Genomic DNA, 15,157 nt, shown 5'->3' with positions numbered 1-15,157 from the left:
TTTGGCACTTCAATCTTTTATGAAGGCAGTAGATTTATGCCTAAATACTGTGACCACCTGCCCACTAGTTGTAAAATCAGAACTGTTAGAGGAGATATCCTGAGGAAGAGACATCACTCAGGACTTCAACGCTTTGACTCCGTGTAGCAGGACACAAGTTCTCTTGATGATAATAGAACAGCTGCTTGTCAGGGTGCTTTCAGAACTTTAGTCCCTTTAACTAGACCCAATAAATTGAAAATTCATGCATTTGGTTCTATTTCTATTTCTGGTTTGGTTTAACAGTGCAAAAGTTCAAGCTTACCAAATAAGGGGGGGGGAGAAAAAAAACATTGGCTGAGGGGCAAATATGTGCTCAGAGGAGTCTTTCTAATTTGTGCTGGAGAACTAAGATGTAGAGAAAACATCGGCTTTCAGTAGAAGTCTCTCCCTGACATGTTACCTGTCGTTTTGATTACACCTGAATGCAACATGATACAACATGCAGACAGCCCCAAAACCTCTGGCTTCCTGCAATTGAGTTGAATCACGGTCAGATTTCGCTCTCACTGCTTTCAAATTGCGATAGGTCTCACCTGGAAACAGGTCAAGGCCACTTAGGTGAGGTGGTCGGCTCACACCAGAGTACAACTTGCCTATCGCCGAGACCCATCCCCTTGGTGGTTTGCTGCTCAATAGGAAAAATAATCGGTGCAGTGATCTGAGAACTGCTGAAGCTTAATGATAACCAAAGAGGCTCAAAGCAACTCTTTGAAATAGCTACCTTGACTGCGTGGCCTATCACGAAGTTTAATCCCATCATTTTAACCTTTTTTTTTTTTTTACGTATGCAAATAAAACCAGATGCAATTGACAATTCTTTATGCTCGTCTATGGTGTTCTGAACTCAGGATGTCAAGTTTATTGTGGAGCAGCTACAAACTGTGATTGGCTCAGATATGTTCATGAGCGGGTCTTCATGATAGATCAATTAACGCTTTCACAAGCACTAAAACAAACCACACTGGTTCTCCATTAAAAAGGACAAGATGCTGGGTTGTGAAAGCCCCTTTGTTTGATTCTTGAGTCTCCACAGTACCTTGGCCCTTGTGATTGACCTCTTTGGCAGTGATGACTTTGTTGATGACTGTCTGGAGAAAGTCGCTCTCCCCTGCCACCCTGGGTGAAAAACGGGAGATGTTCAGCTGCTTGTGGCGAATGGCGTCATCCAACGCTAGCCTGCAGTATGCACACAACAGGCAAACACCACAGAGAAGAAGAGGAAGAGGAGGAGGACGAGGAGGAGGAGGGTAGAAGGAGCCACAAGTGATGGTTGTGAGGAGGGGGAGTGGAATCGGGGGGAGAAAGAGACAAACACACCGAAGAGTGATGCGAATACCATGACAGACACAAAGCCACTTGTTAGCGTTCAACAGTGAGGCGGGATGGGTGATGATAGAAACACACAAAGAAATCATTGTTTAGGAAATGATGTCAAGTCAGCATTTATAGAGCCGCTGCTGCAGTAGGGAGCTCTAAGTGCTCAGTCTCCAATTGTTTTCAAAGAGTGGAACAAAGCTGAAGCGCTCTCGAATAATCTGAAAAACACACATTCTCATCGTTCAAATTCACGTACGCCACTGTAAGGCTTCAGGTGTGCCAGACTGAGACGCGTGATGCAGAAAGCATAAGAAAGCAGCGGATGTCATCTGTGAAGCTCCACGAGTGGCAGCTGGTAGAGAAATATGTGTGGGAAGCAGCGAATGGCATCAGCAGTGTACAGGCTCTAAAAACAGCAGAGCATGGAACAGAGGACAGTAGTGACGTCAACATGAAGAAATCAGTCAAGGATCTCTCCCGCTCTCTTCTGTGCCTCCGACCTTGAATCTGAATCAATCCATGCAGGGAAGGAGTGTCAGAGATTTGTTACATACATCAAACAAAACTTTAGCAGATAACAGAAATGAGCCATGTTCTCACAAATCTGCATGAACAGAATCTCACTCTGCCAAGAAAAATTGTGTTTTCAGAGTCATTTGTCTGTCTGTCAGCAGCATTGTGTAAAAACTGCCAGCGTGGGCCAAGGAGGAAGCAGATCTGATTGACATGCCACCATGTTTGATTATTAGTTGTTGTTGTTTTTAGTTGTTTGGTTTTTTTTACATTGGCCTTAATGGAGGTTTGCATTCTACCAGTATAAACCTTCTGGTTTTTTAATGAATCTGTCTTAATCTGTCAGGTAACTGAGAATCTTCAATGAAAATTTTGATCAAAATTCTGCCACACACACACACACACACACAAAAAAAAAAAAAAACGCAGTGGATGATATTCTCCACTCAGTGGAAAGAGGAATAAAAATGTCAGACTTGGACAAGATTGAAGCCAAATAGGATTGGACTAAGACTTGGGTTAAGAATGATTATGTATACAAGCTGTCAGAAAATTTAGGAAAAAATGTTTTTCAAAACTTCCATTAGTCCCAAACATTTTAAAAGATTAATATCCTCTGAAAAAAGAAAAAGGAACAAATCCCATGGATTTTGTTGGATTTTATGAACATCTAGAAAAGTGTTCCCATCATTTCAATGCAAATAGAATTCTGATTCAGGTGCATAATGTTTCATTCTAAGAACTTGATGGAAAAGTACGACGACGACAAGCAAAACAGGTTCAGCAGGATTTCATTTCAAAAAAATCGGTTTTGGAAGTTTATCAAAATTCCCTCCCTTTCCTGCCTCTCGTGGCTTTGAAAACACACACTTTCTAAGATTTCTGCTCTCTTCCCTCACTGCCATCTCAGATGCTCTCACTGGGGATGTGGGAGAAAAAGGAAGGGAAGATAAAGGAATGTAGTTCAGCAAAGGTGATGCCCAAAGTCCCTCCAGCCACAGTGGGAGCTGTGCTTCCAGTTCAAACTGGCTTGGCACAGTATTTACGATCAAATCATGTAATTGGAGTAAAGCTGATTCAACAACTCCTTTAAAATGCCATCAGATCAGCTGACAACTGAATACAAACGCTCCCATCAGACAAATGTGGCTGTCAGGTAAAAAGCTTCATCGCTCATCGTTTCCTGTCTCCAAGACACATTTAAAGGATTGGAAAATCCTTCTTGATGGCAGAAAGAAATGGATTTGCGGCTCTCGGGTCAAAGGGGAGTAAGAAAGGGTTCGAGCATTAGCAATTAGCAGAATGCTAAGCACCCATACAATGATGGGAACAGCTGCCTTCACAACTTTATCAGTTGAAATTCCACTGCAAACATTCCCATTTGGACACGCTATAGATTCTCCTCCAGATGCTGGAAGGCTCTAATTTCGCTGATTTATGCTTGCAGATAAAACCGTTAAGTTAGGTCATCTGCCAGCTAAACCGTCTGAATCTGAAGCATTTCCAATTATGCAGAAAATCATGTTAAAGGAAAAGGTTACTCTGGCTCTGTACACTGTCCTGGGAGAATGGCAGCAGTTAATGAGATTGCCTTAATTGAGTCAGCCGGGAAAAGAGACGCACAACTGTCTTAAAATCCTCACTAATCAGGTGTCAAGGACTTAAAAACGACTTAGAAAAAAATTAAAGCACAACTGCTGTGTCTGACATACTGTACATACTCAAAATGAGGACTACATAGTTGTACCAAGATTAAACTCTGAACTCTATTCACCCTGTGTCAATGTCTTTTCTTTTCTTTTTTTTTTTGCTCACTTACGGCTGAAATGGGATGAAATGTTGCTTGTCTTCATCGTCCATTTTTCCTGTTATGATGTCAGTGACATCCATTACTGTGAAAAGAAGAAGAAGGGAAAAAAAAAAAGGGAAGGTTATGAAATTCAAAGGACTTGCCGAGTGGTGCGTGTCTGTCACAGACATACAGATTATTGCTTGGTGAGGACGCATCAGACGGTGAAAGCATCAAGTCGATCTTTGGATTTCTTCAATGAGTGCTTATTAAGTAGGGGGGAAGCTACGTGGTAAAAATTGAGATATCAGATGTCTGTGGCATGCATAATTTAACAGTAAACCGTGAATCCCAAAGCCTGAACTCCTCCATTTCTAGATGCTATTTGCTGAGTTTGCTATTTAAGAGGTCAAAGTTGAACAAAGGTAACCTGCAGGAGCTCAAGCCGCCACAGTTTTTTTTTTTTTTTTTACTCTGTTAATCTGAGGTTTCTGAAATGAAGTCATTTGCGGTCACAGGAGTTAGAGGACTGCAACTTTATTACCCTAAATACCGAGCGCAGCCATATAAAACCCTTGATAACTCAAAACCAGCAATTCAGACAAATCCGACTTATAATTGTGATGATGATTTCTAAAGAGAAGCCATAAAAAAAAAAAAATCAGTCTGTCATTTACCTTCTCTTCAGGTGGTACTGAGAACACAAAAAAAAAAGACTGAACAAGGAGATGAATTTCTCTTTTTGGAAATCTCTGGGCAAAATGCCAAACCAATTAGTTTATGATCTGGGAAGCTTGCTGACGTGTGATAAATCTAAATTCTTCTATTTTAGCAAGAAATAGAACAATTGTAGCCGTATATAATCATTCATTTGGGTAAAGACTGAAGCGCGGTACTCTTCATCAACTGTGAGGATCGCTTCTCAGCGCTTTAGCGTGCAGATACGCAAGCAAAGCTACAGTGTTCTGAAGTTGTTTTCAATATACCGTGCCTTGCCATCCCTTTTTGGAACAACAGGTTATTGCAGAGTCTCTAAGAAGTCTGCTTTACCTGCCACTCCAAAGGGCCTTCTCAGTCCCGACGTAAGCTTCTTGGTGTTGTTGTCTCGCAGCTCCATACGTCCCACTCTGACAATCTGACACACAAAGCTGATCTTCTCTCTCTTCAAATCTTCACTGCCTAAATCCTGAAGAGGAACCAGGGAAAAAAGAAAAAGATGGAAAGTTAGGAAAAAATATTGCTGATGGTTGTGTTTCAAGTTGATAGCCACGGCTTACAAGTTTAAACAGACAAATCTGAGACTATTACAACCTGATAGCATAATTTCAGATAAAAATTTCTTGCAAAGTGCCTCTGGATTTAGAGACACACCCTTGCACAATAGCAACTGTCGTATTAACAACTATTTCTTGGCAAAAGACTTCATATTAGGGACAAAAGTATTATCACAAATTGATGCAGCAAGATCAGCAAAAAATAGAATTCCTCGGGATAATTCCTCTCACACCTATTCAAGTGCTCCCAGAAAAGGCACATCGACTTCTCTGTCCTTGGATTTGCATTAGCTAGAGGTGACTGCCTTGGTAAATATATACAGCCAGTCGAGCTCTTTTTCTGCGAGAGATTCTCAAATACAGGTTCTGCAAACAGGCTCTCACATGCCTCATAACATGGCTGAATAAACAGCGAACAAGTACAGGTGAGTGTGTGTGTGCCCGCCTGCACGCATGCTCACACACACACACACACACGCACACACACACACAAGGTCAAAAACTAACACACTTACCGTGAAGACTGCCCTCAGATTATGCAGCTGGTCTATGTCCTTCACCAGACCTGAACTTGACCATTTCACCAGGTAGTTTTCACTGTGAGGGAGACATGATGGAAACAGAGAGACTCATCAATAAATCAGAGCGGGCAAAGCACCGATGCTGTTTTCTGAACAACACAGTTGTGAATTTTTTTCGTTGCGTCTGTGCTCTCTTGAGTTCCCCTCCACAATTTGACAGAGTTCACAAAGCCGCCTCTATTTAACTGACGACCTAGGGCTCCACTGGGGGAGGGTCGCGGGCAACTCATCAAAAACTGATAACAGGATAAATAAATCTGCAATGCGTGTTTACAAAAAAGCCCCATCAGCAGAGACGATCAGCCTGTCACCTCACAAGACAAGACGTGTGCATTCACATGCGAGCTGCGGCCGCCTACCTTTATTGATTATTTAATCCTACAAGCGGGCCGACAGGTTCGGACAGAATCGAAAGGTAATTAATGATTTGTGTTCTGTAACACGTTCATAAAGGTCTTACACAGTCAAAGTTCATTAGTTCATTGTTTTGAGGATGCATGTTGCTGCAGCTAATGATGCACAACACTGAAGCTTCAAAGAAAAACTAAAAGCGGTGTTTATAACATTGACAGGACAGAAGAAACTGTCTGGCTTAAATAGCAACATGTCATGACGCAGGCACACAAGGCTTTTAAGGTGAATGGGAGATGACACTCTGATTGGTTAAGTACATGTTTGGCCAGAAATAGACTGTTCATTTATTTAGACACAATAATTATGACCCCTTTTAAACTTGCACCTGACTTTGCACCCTGACTGTGCATTGTTCAACTGGATTCACTCCCAACACACTTGAGTCATGCGCTTTAGAACATTTCTACCATTCAAATTCAAACATCGATGATACCCTGCATTATGGGAAGTTGAACCATAGTTTCCTTCAAAGCTGTCAAATACCGTCACTCTGTTAGGAAAACAAAACGCACGACTGATGTTTGATGCAAAAGGAGTGTTCCACAGCTGAGCTGCTCTACTTCAAGTAACTTTGCTGTCACAATCCTAAAACAGCAGCAAATCCCTGGACAGCTGTCTGTGCTACTTCTGGGATGTTCTGATCTGTCTGTTTGTGTGTGTGCGTGTGTGTGTGTGTGTGTGTGTGTGTGTGTGTGTGTGCGTGCGCGCATGTGTTTGTGATTGTATGTATCTTCTGACAAATTACACTGAAACTTATAAATATGTCAAAAGTCATCTGGATGTACTATCATCAGTTGCATAACTGGCTTTGTTTCTGTCTTGCAGTTGTGATCTGAACAGTCTGAATTGTTACCATGGAAAAAGACAAATAATGTAGAATAAAAAGAGGGAGCGAGCACGATGGGGTGTACGCATCAGTGGTTTTACCTGATGAACTTGGATTCCACAGGGTCGTAGAGTGACATGAGCACTTCTGCGTCTTCCCCGATCTTACACACCACATTCTTTAGAGTCACAAAGAGGGCAAACGCCGGTGTGGAGGCAAACTTTGCTTGCCTGGTTAGATCAATATTCTGCTTCTGAGACTGTTGGGGGAAACAGAGGAATCACACTCGATACCGGCCACACTTACACAGCTTTCGGTCACATGCATGTAAACCTTGGGGATGTGTAGATTGAACAATGAAGCCTGGGTAAAGACCCGACAACCGCGGAGAGAGGGAATGGAACGCATTCTGGAGAAAGGTGTGATGACACGGAGACAATTACATGTTCCTTTCTGAAAATGCATCAATGAGTGTCAAGAAGCCAGACATAACCATACCTACACATCAGTACTTTACCAAGCATTCGACTAATAAGGCTTTTCTTCAGGGCATCAAGTTGACCTGGACACTTTCTTATTGCCCATGCATATGCAATCAAGATCAGTGGTTGAAAAGGTCACATGAGATAAAACCACATAACTGCAGGGCGCTTAGCATTTGGCTCGCCTCCACACTGCCAGTCTGACATTCAGTTGACGGTTACCATCGACTGGCCAAGTAAAACAGACAGGGAATCTGGCTGAGGTCCTCACTTTATAAACACGCCAGTCCAGCATGTCAAGCGGCTCTGTTTTGATCAACTCTACACTTCAAACTACAAGGGTCAAGAAGTATTTTCTGTCACTTTCAACTGGAATTAATGCATTCTCTGGTGGGTAATGTCTCTGCCCCATCTCTTTTTTGTGAATCAAAACAAAAGTAATTTAAAGAATAAAGAAGTCGTCCAATGTGAAAAATAACACAATTATCAGAATATTATTCAATCATAAATTATATATTTGATGATATAATTACCAAAGGATGAACAACACTTTAAATATAACCGATTTGCACAATCAGATCAATGATATTGGTGCAGAGGCTGTTGTATCTCAAATAGTCATCTGAAACGTGGGGCAGGGATCAGCCCCAGTGTTTGCAAACACCGTAACTGAACCAGTTTGGCGGGATTCAATGATCAACATGTACTGGTTACATCTTCATTCACACCTTGCACCAATGGTCTGTTTCTTGACATCGATACACTATCTAGATAAAGATCAGCGCTTATTGGCAGGTGCTAATGTGTTCTGAGTGCCATTATCACTTCCTCTCCATCTCTACCTTCTCCTCCTGGATCCGGTCCTCTATTTGTTTCGAGGCCGTCTCGTGTGCCCTGAACAGGCTGACTGTACTGGTGAGATCTGGGTCCAGAATGTTTCCGTCTTTGTCTCGGACCACCAGGTCTAGATCCAAGTACCTGGAGGGAGGCAAACAAATGCTGAACGGTAACACGGTAAGATGAAAACATACAGAGAAATATACCATGGTAGAGAAAATTCTGAATGTAATTCTCATAGAGACCAGTACATTATTTACACCGCCACCCCCTATTGCCTCATTATCTTTTCTTCTAATATCTTTCCTCTACTCGTTCATGCACTCAAAATGCAGAGAGAACATCTCAGTGTTTTGATGTGGGGAGGAGCTCAGTAATGAAAGCTTGCAAATTAACACATCTGTCATTTCAAAACCATGTATTCTCAGTTTTGTGGCTGGTCAGATCTACTCAAAACCTTTTAATCGTTTAATATAGAACTTTTTTGCTATCAAGTCATGAACAGGCCTTGGCAAGACCCCAAAAAACTTGGCGGCTTCTGACTTAAAATACTGCATGACACCCTGTCAATTTATTATTTTAGAATTTTTGCTGGACTGTTGATAACACTGGGGGAAAATCTGTATGACATGTAGTAAATTAGAAGGTAACTTGAGACCAGGGTCCATGTCCAAGTGTCCTCGAGCAACACACTGAAGCCTGATGAGCTGGCTGGCACCTTGCATGGAAGCTCTACCATCTGTGTCTGAGTGAATGAGGCTTTGAGTACCACTAAGATGGAGGAGGCACCATATAAATTACAGCACACCTTAACCCAAAAATGTGTGATGCCTTTCAAGTACTCACAAACGAGTGTGTTGAGCTCAAGAAGATTTTGTTTTTCTTCTTGATGCCAAAATGCAGAGAGCAAGCTGAATTATTTTAATTGTCATTTTGGTTTGTACTGTTATTGAACTATACTGACTTTTATTGCTGTATCTAATACTCATCCATCCCATTTCTATAAATTAAGGTAACAAAAGAGTTGTTTGCAGGTGGTGCCGATAGGGTGCAGTTAACTTCAAGCTAAATATAGGAGTTTAGGGATTTACGCATTCTGGAGGCAAAAAGAAGTGAAAACATCTTAGTGAGCTTTGAGAGTACTGAATAAGGCGTGTTTTAGGTGAAGTATCGCTCTTGGATCATTTATTGACTTACTATGTCCTCATTTTTTAAAGGGAGTTTGTGCAATTTGCTTTTTTATTTAAGTTGAGCCCCAGGGGGGCACCAACTTTCTCTTCCCTGCTCTATCTCAACTATTTTCTTACACAGCCAGTCTTTCTTGTTCAACTCTTTCTTCTATGCAAGGAATCCTTCCAGAAATCAGAAAACTGTCAACACGTGAGTCAATGTGCTTCAGCACCTCGTAACTCTCTGCTTCTGCAGTGGGGGGAGTGGAAACCCCGATGCTCTACCTGGCCAATGTTTCATGACAGAATGGAGCTTAACAATTTTCATTCTCATTCGATTTTCCTGATCCGCTGAACGCACAGAAAGAGCTGTCATTTCATGATAGAACACAGTAGGGTTTGCTGAAACTGAATCCCTCCAGTTTTTCCTCAAGCTAAGTGAATTATTATCGATTGACACTGTTGACCTCCTCCAACTGGATACACTTTTCAGATATTATGGGAATAAAGGGATATAAGCTCTCAGGAGGGGGGCGGCCAGATCCTCACTTGTTGCCGTAGTCGATCTTGGAGGTGACTTTCTGTTTGAGCTCAGTGAGCTCGTCCTGCGGGAGGGTGCCAGACAGGATTTGGGAACGCCATTCGATGAGGTCGTAGATCATGTCACGGACAGAGTTGAACATCTCCCGTTTGTCCCCCTGGCAATAGAAACAAATGAATGAATCATACAGTATGTGGTGCTAAAGAGGACATTCCAGGATAAAATGCTGAAAGCTCAAGTGTTCTTTATGAGTTAAATGATTCAGAAAATTACAGAAATGCAAACACAAAATGAAGATATGTGTGTGTATATAAAACATATGTTTCATGAATTGTTTTGATCTCTGTAATTTGTTAACTCGATGATACAATATGAGTACGTTGCTCACTCTTTATGTTTTGCCTTGCTGTCAAAAATAATGAAAAGGAAAAAAAGTGGGGCAAAAAACATGAATCAAGGAGAAATGTTGCTCCTTATATACAGTATGTTATGCATATAATAAATAATTCTGAAACAAAAGCATGATGTGCATGTCATACCAGCAATCTAATGAGCCCATTGACCTTCTTTCTTTTATGTTTTTGGTGCATGTTTTCATAAAGGGAGGTTTTGCAGCAAGCTTACCACATACAGGTCCCTCCATATTGAAGCCCACTCCCGCAGAGTGGTGGTAACCTCCTGAACCAGAGGCAGCTCAGTGGGTATGACGGTCTCCTTTTGTCTGCAGTGAACAAAAGTGATACAGTGATTCAGTGTCTCGCCTGAGACAAAGTGCACGATTGGAGACGCTGTGTGAGGAAAGAAGGAAGGAACTGCCTTCAAGTTCCTTTACTGCAAGCATTCGATCATTCAGCCGTCGGAATTACATAAGCGTTCTGTCCCATCAACAGAAATACAAAGTGATTTCATTTTTTTTCTCCATTTTTTAGCGACAATCTTAGGAACAAAATGGCCGTTCTACGTGTTTTTACACTTAACTCACGTATTCGGAAATGGATTGCTTTTTTGCGCACTGTGCAAGTGATGTGCAATTACAAACACATGAATTTCAGCTCTGGTTTCTGTCTGCAGATGGCAAACATTTATCAAGTCTTCATGAAATTCAACATTTTTGACTGCTGTGCCACCCGACTGAACTGTCTTTGAAAACCATTGTTTTTGAGGTCTGGCACCCAGCGAAGGTGTATATAGCTATTTTCAATGTACAAAACATTTTCCACCTTGACCCAGTAAGATCATATCAAGTTGACATCCTTACAGTGAAAAACATGGAGGAAGGCTGTCTGTCAAACTTAGGGGAAGGAACATGTTAGAAGGGCTATTATATATTTTCAAATGTATTTATTCATTCACTACCTTTATTGATTGTTATTATTTAGCTTTTTGTATCTAAAAACTCAACACAAGTATTGGCAATCCTTTTAGAGTGGCAAATACTAGATGGTAAAGTGGAGAAGTACTGACCCACTGCCCTCAACTGTGGCCTCTTTCAGGTGTATGTAACAGGCAGGAAATATGCCCTAGAAGAGAAAGAGATCATATCTTTGTAAATAAATGATACAGAACTTGAAAAGTTTAAAAAAAAAAAACTAAAGCTATTAAAGATGACAACTAACAGATACATGATGGTGTGAATTTGTTTCCAGGATACCAACCTTTTTGGACTTCCTCCTCAGCCTATGCCCTCGGTACCAGTCTGAAAGAGAACAGACTTATTAAAGCCAGGGGAGAATAAAAACATATACATCAATAAAAAAAAGTGAAAATGTTTAAGAGGGTTTAAGAGTTGGAATGCACTGAAGTTTCATATGTTGAAAAAAAGCTCTACAACCACCACCTGTACATTGCACAGAGGTCAAATCAATACACGATAAATGCAACACTCTAATTTGATCTATTTTGCATAATAATAAATAATACAGACTTTTATTTTTGATACTTTATGAAGATTTTGCTCGCATTACTTTTATGTGAAGAATATCAGATGATGAATCAATGGAAATATTTACCACAAAATATCATTTAAAAAAAAAAATGAGTGTCAGCGATGCTCTAAAAATAACTGTGCGAATTGAATGTGAGGTTGCCAGCTGGTGCTTTTCATGTACAAGAGCACACATCATAGCAGCCGATACTGCACATAGTCTCACTGTAGAGATGAACACACACACTGATACAGTAAAACAAGTGGAACATGAAAATAATGTGCTACATTGGCGTGCCAACTCTGATCACGCATGTCATCAGTAAAGCCTGTTCTCACGTTCATATGTCTCAAGTATGTGCACTGTGTCTCCGATCTGCAGCGACAGCTCCTCCTCTCCCCGGGCATCGTAGTTATAGATTGCTGAAAGAAAGAAGATGAGAGAACAATATAAGCGGGGGGGGGGGAGGAGGAGGCAATAAAGCGTTAAGCTCCCTAATGGCACCGTGTGTGTTTGTATTTGTGTGTGTGCGCGCGTGTGTGTGTGCGTGTGCGTCATTGCAACGTGAAGTAGAGGCATCACACATCCACGGGATGTCCACCCACACAGGCTGAAAACTGATGGTTGGGGCCTGGCACCATTGACGGTGTAATATCAACAAATTTCTACCACCCACTGAAGACAAACCAATGATAAACACCAAACAACTGTGCCGGTGGAAAACAAATTTGCTCCAAATTTCAAACGGACAAATGGAGGGAATAAAATAATTGCAGTGTTCCCAATTTTCAAAGGCATACAAATTAAAATGTGAAATGATATTAGTTGAGGTTTTCTGGTAAACCCTTTAAAAGAATATTTTTGCATCCCCAAACCAAATTACATGATTATATGTTCCCCAAAAATTATAGAGGAGTGGATACATATATGTACATATTTCATTTCATCACCTGCATCTAAATGAAACATGTACATATTTTCATTTAGATGCAGGTTAAAGTCAACCAGGGCAAATGATAATTAGTTTTTCAGACTATTTATAGTCCAAGGAATGATCAAATAGGATTATAAAATACAAGTGGAAAAATTTGTGTAACTGTCATTTCATTAGAAGGTACTCTTTGTTAGCTCTTTTTAGTGCAGTTTCATGCAGAAAAAAATGCTGCTGGAGAGTAGCCTTGGCAAGAAACTGTATATAATGAGTTTCTAAAAATATAAAATTTGCCGGAATATTTTGAAAATTATTTATGTTCAAGAAGAAACGTCAAATACATGTTTTGATTGTTGTGTGTGCGTGTGTGTGTGTGTGGGGGGGGGGGGGTTGTAGCTTAACTGATTAACCGAGGTGGTTTTATTTATAACGCTAGTTGTCTTTTGTTTTCTTGTGCAACCTGGGGGTTTATTACAGGGAAGTTTTTGAGCTTAGCCTAAATTATATTGGCTCCGGGCAGGAGTGTGGTTACGAGCTCAACTGCCTCCACACAGTAGTCACTGCACAGTCAGCCTGTGTGTGACACAGTCACAGAAGAAACACTCAGGAGAAAAAGGGTTGTATTCACAGGTATTTTGGCAAAACTCTCGGAAGATAAAAGATGCATCAGAGATTGTCTGACTAGAAGGAGTTCAGATGAATTTATACACAATGCTCCCACCAAATGGAATCACTACCTTTCAAACCATGATCGAGATACCTTATCAATTAACAACAAATCAAAATACAAAAATAATTTTTCACTCTGCCATGTCTGTTGACATATCACTGGCTATTGTCTCTCAATGATTTAAACACCATGTTATGTAACAGCAAGGAAATCCTGACTTGTAACCCTTGACAGCAGCAGCATCTTATGATCAACAAAACCAAGACTGACCCCCGTCTCCAAGAAATCATACAAGAGTCCGTGCATAATCACACACATCCTTCACACACCACTAGCATGACAGGTGGCTGTGTTAACAGGTGTTTGTGTTGCGGGGACACCTGTAGGGATAAATGACAACCGAGTGTATACCAGGTGTGTGTGCACGCGTGATGGGAATGCTGAAGGGAAAGTATGCCGGGAGGTTTCCAGAGGTGAATGGCTTAATTAAACACAAAGACCCTCCCTGCAGGCGCTGGAGCCCTCGCAGCATGCTGATCAAGTCCATCGACCACTTTTTCTCCCACCAACATGCCCTTAAATAATTATTATATTCATTAACATGCAGGGAGGCAGGCAGACAGACAGCAATGTTTTTTAGTTACAACTGTGGTTAACAGCGATCTAGAACAAAGCATTCCTGCTGTCACATTAGCTGCCACAGTGAAACGATTCTTTGCTTTTATCAGGCCTCATTTCCCAATATTCTCCTCGGGTTTTTACATAAATCTGTTCACAGGAGCGGTCCTAAAAGATCTGTGACATGTTCTAATTAATTTGTAATTACTATTAGTCGCAATTTACGAAGACATGTATCGAGAGAAGGGTTTAAGTCCAAACACCAGTGAGCTAACGGTCCATATCCATACCTGAAGCCACTGGGTTAAGGGCCACATCTCTTCCAAACACAAAGGAGAAAATCTGGAGGGAGAAAGGCTTGGCCAGAGATACTGGATATGGACCAGGAGGTCAGAGCCATTACCGGAGAGAGAGCACTCTTGGTGTGTCATCATTAGCTGAGGTTTTGGACAAAAATCTGGGAGCTGTGTCAGGATTAACAGTGCTCATTGAAGAGTTGACATAGACATTCGCAACAGTTAATCCAGCAGAAGAAAATTCATCAACTATTTAGATGATGGATTCGTCTTTCTGTCATTTTTTTTTCAAGCAATGAAATCAAACATTTGCGCGTTCCAATATGAGGATTTGCTGTTTTTTTGTCATTTATGATGGAAAATGAAGCGCCTTTGGGTTTATTGTTTTGTTTCTAGACATTTAAGTAGACTAAAAGAACAGATCAGCGATAAATCATGAAAAAACTAAGGTGCATCCCTATATTGGAGATTCAAAACTATTATAAATGATAAATATTTTATTATAAATCCTTGAATACAAAACTACAGAACTGAATAATTTTGCACAAACATGTCAGCACTCTGAGTGAGACTGAGAGTAGGCTCTTGTCTGACTTTAAAATATTTCCCCAAAAAATTCCACTGCGAAACTGTGCAAGCAGGTTTTAATAAGACATTTGCTCTTAAGAGCACTTTGTGCATAAGGCCCTCGTATATTCTACTTATCAGACAAAGAATCTATTGTGGTGAAAGTGGTCAAGTAGAGTAGACTAATTCTGACTGAGACCTTTCAATGGTGGTTCCTTTGATAACACAATAATAAAGCAGTCTTAAAAGCAGCCCTGCAGTTAAATAACATCCCTGATGGTCATAAAAAAATGGCCCACGTCTGATGTTTAATGTGCACTGCTCAAGTTAGCCTGCCAACAACTTCAGCATTTCAGTGGAGGGCA

The 15,157-nt window shown here is 40.9% G+C and overlaps 1 protein-coding gene across 1 annotated transcript in view; it reads right to left on the bottom strand.

Annotated features, from left to right (window-relative positions):
• dock1 (dedicator of cytokinesis 1) overlaps positions 1–15,157 on the bottom strand; it is a 175,307-nt gene that overhangs the window by 141,602 nt on the left and 18,548 nt on the right. The window contains exons 2-12 of the mRNA XM_086194482.1: positions 12,049–12,132; positions 11,441–11,481; positions 11,250–11,305; positions 10,410–10,506; positions 9,794–9,942; positions 8,081–8,216; positions 6,858–7,015; positions 5,451–5,532; positions 4,712–4,847; positions 3,692–3,764; positions 1,079–1,158 (exon numbers count right to left, since the gene is read on the bottom strand). Of these exons, the coding sequence (XP_086050608.1) occupies positions 1,079–1,158; positions 3,692–3,764; positions 4,712–4,847; positions 5,451–5,532; positions 6,858–7,015; positions 8,081–8,216; positions 9,794–9,942; positions 10,410–10,506; positions 11,250–11,305; positions 11,441–11,481; positions 12,049–12,132 (1,092 nt within the window). The remainder of the gene's footprint in view (positions 1–1,078; positions 1,159–3,691; positions 3,765–4,711; positions 4,848–5,450; positions 5,533–6,857; positions 7,016–8,080; positions 8,217–9,793; positions 9,943–10,409; positions 10,507–11,249; positions 11,306–11,440; positions 11,482–12,048; positions 12,133–15,157) is intronic.

Source organism: Aulostomus chinensis, chromosome 23 (genome assembly GCF_037954235.1).
Source record: "Aulostomus chinensis isolate RoL2024-O1b breed Wild chromosome 23, RoL_Achi_v1.0, whole genome shotgun sequence".
Lineage (NCBI taxonomy): Eukaryota > Metazoa > Chordata > Actinopteri > Syngnathiformes > Aulostomidae > Aulostomus > Aulostomus chinensis.
Note: the sequence above shows the minus strand (reverse complement) of the source record. Positions and strands in the feature narration are given on the sequence as shown.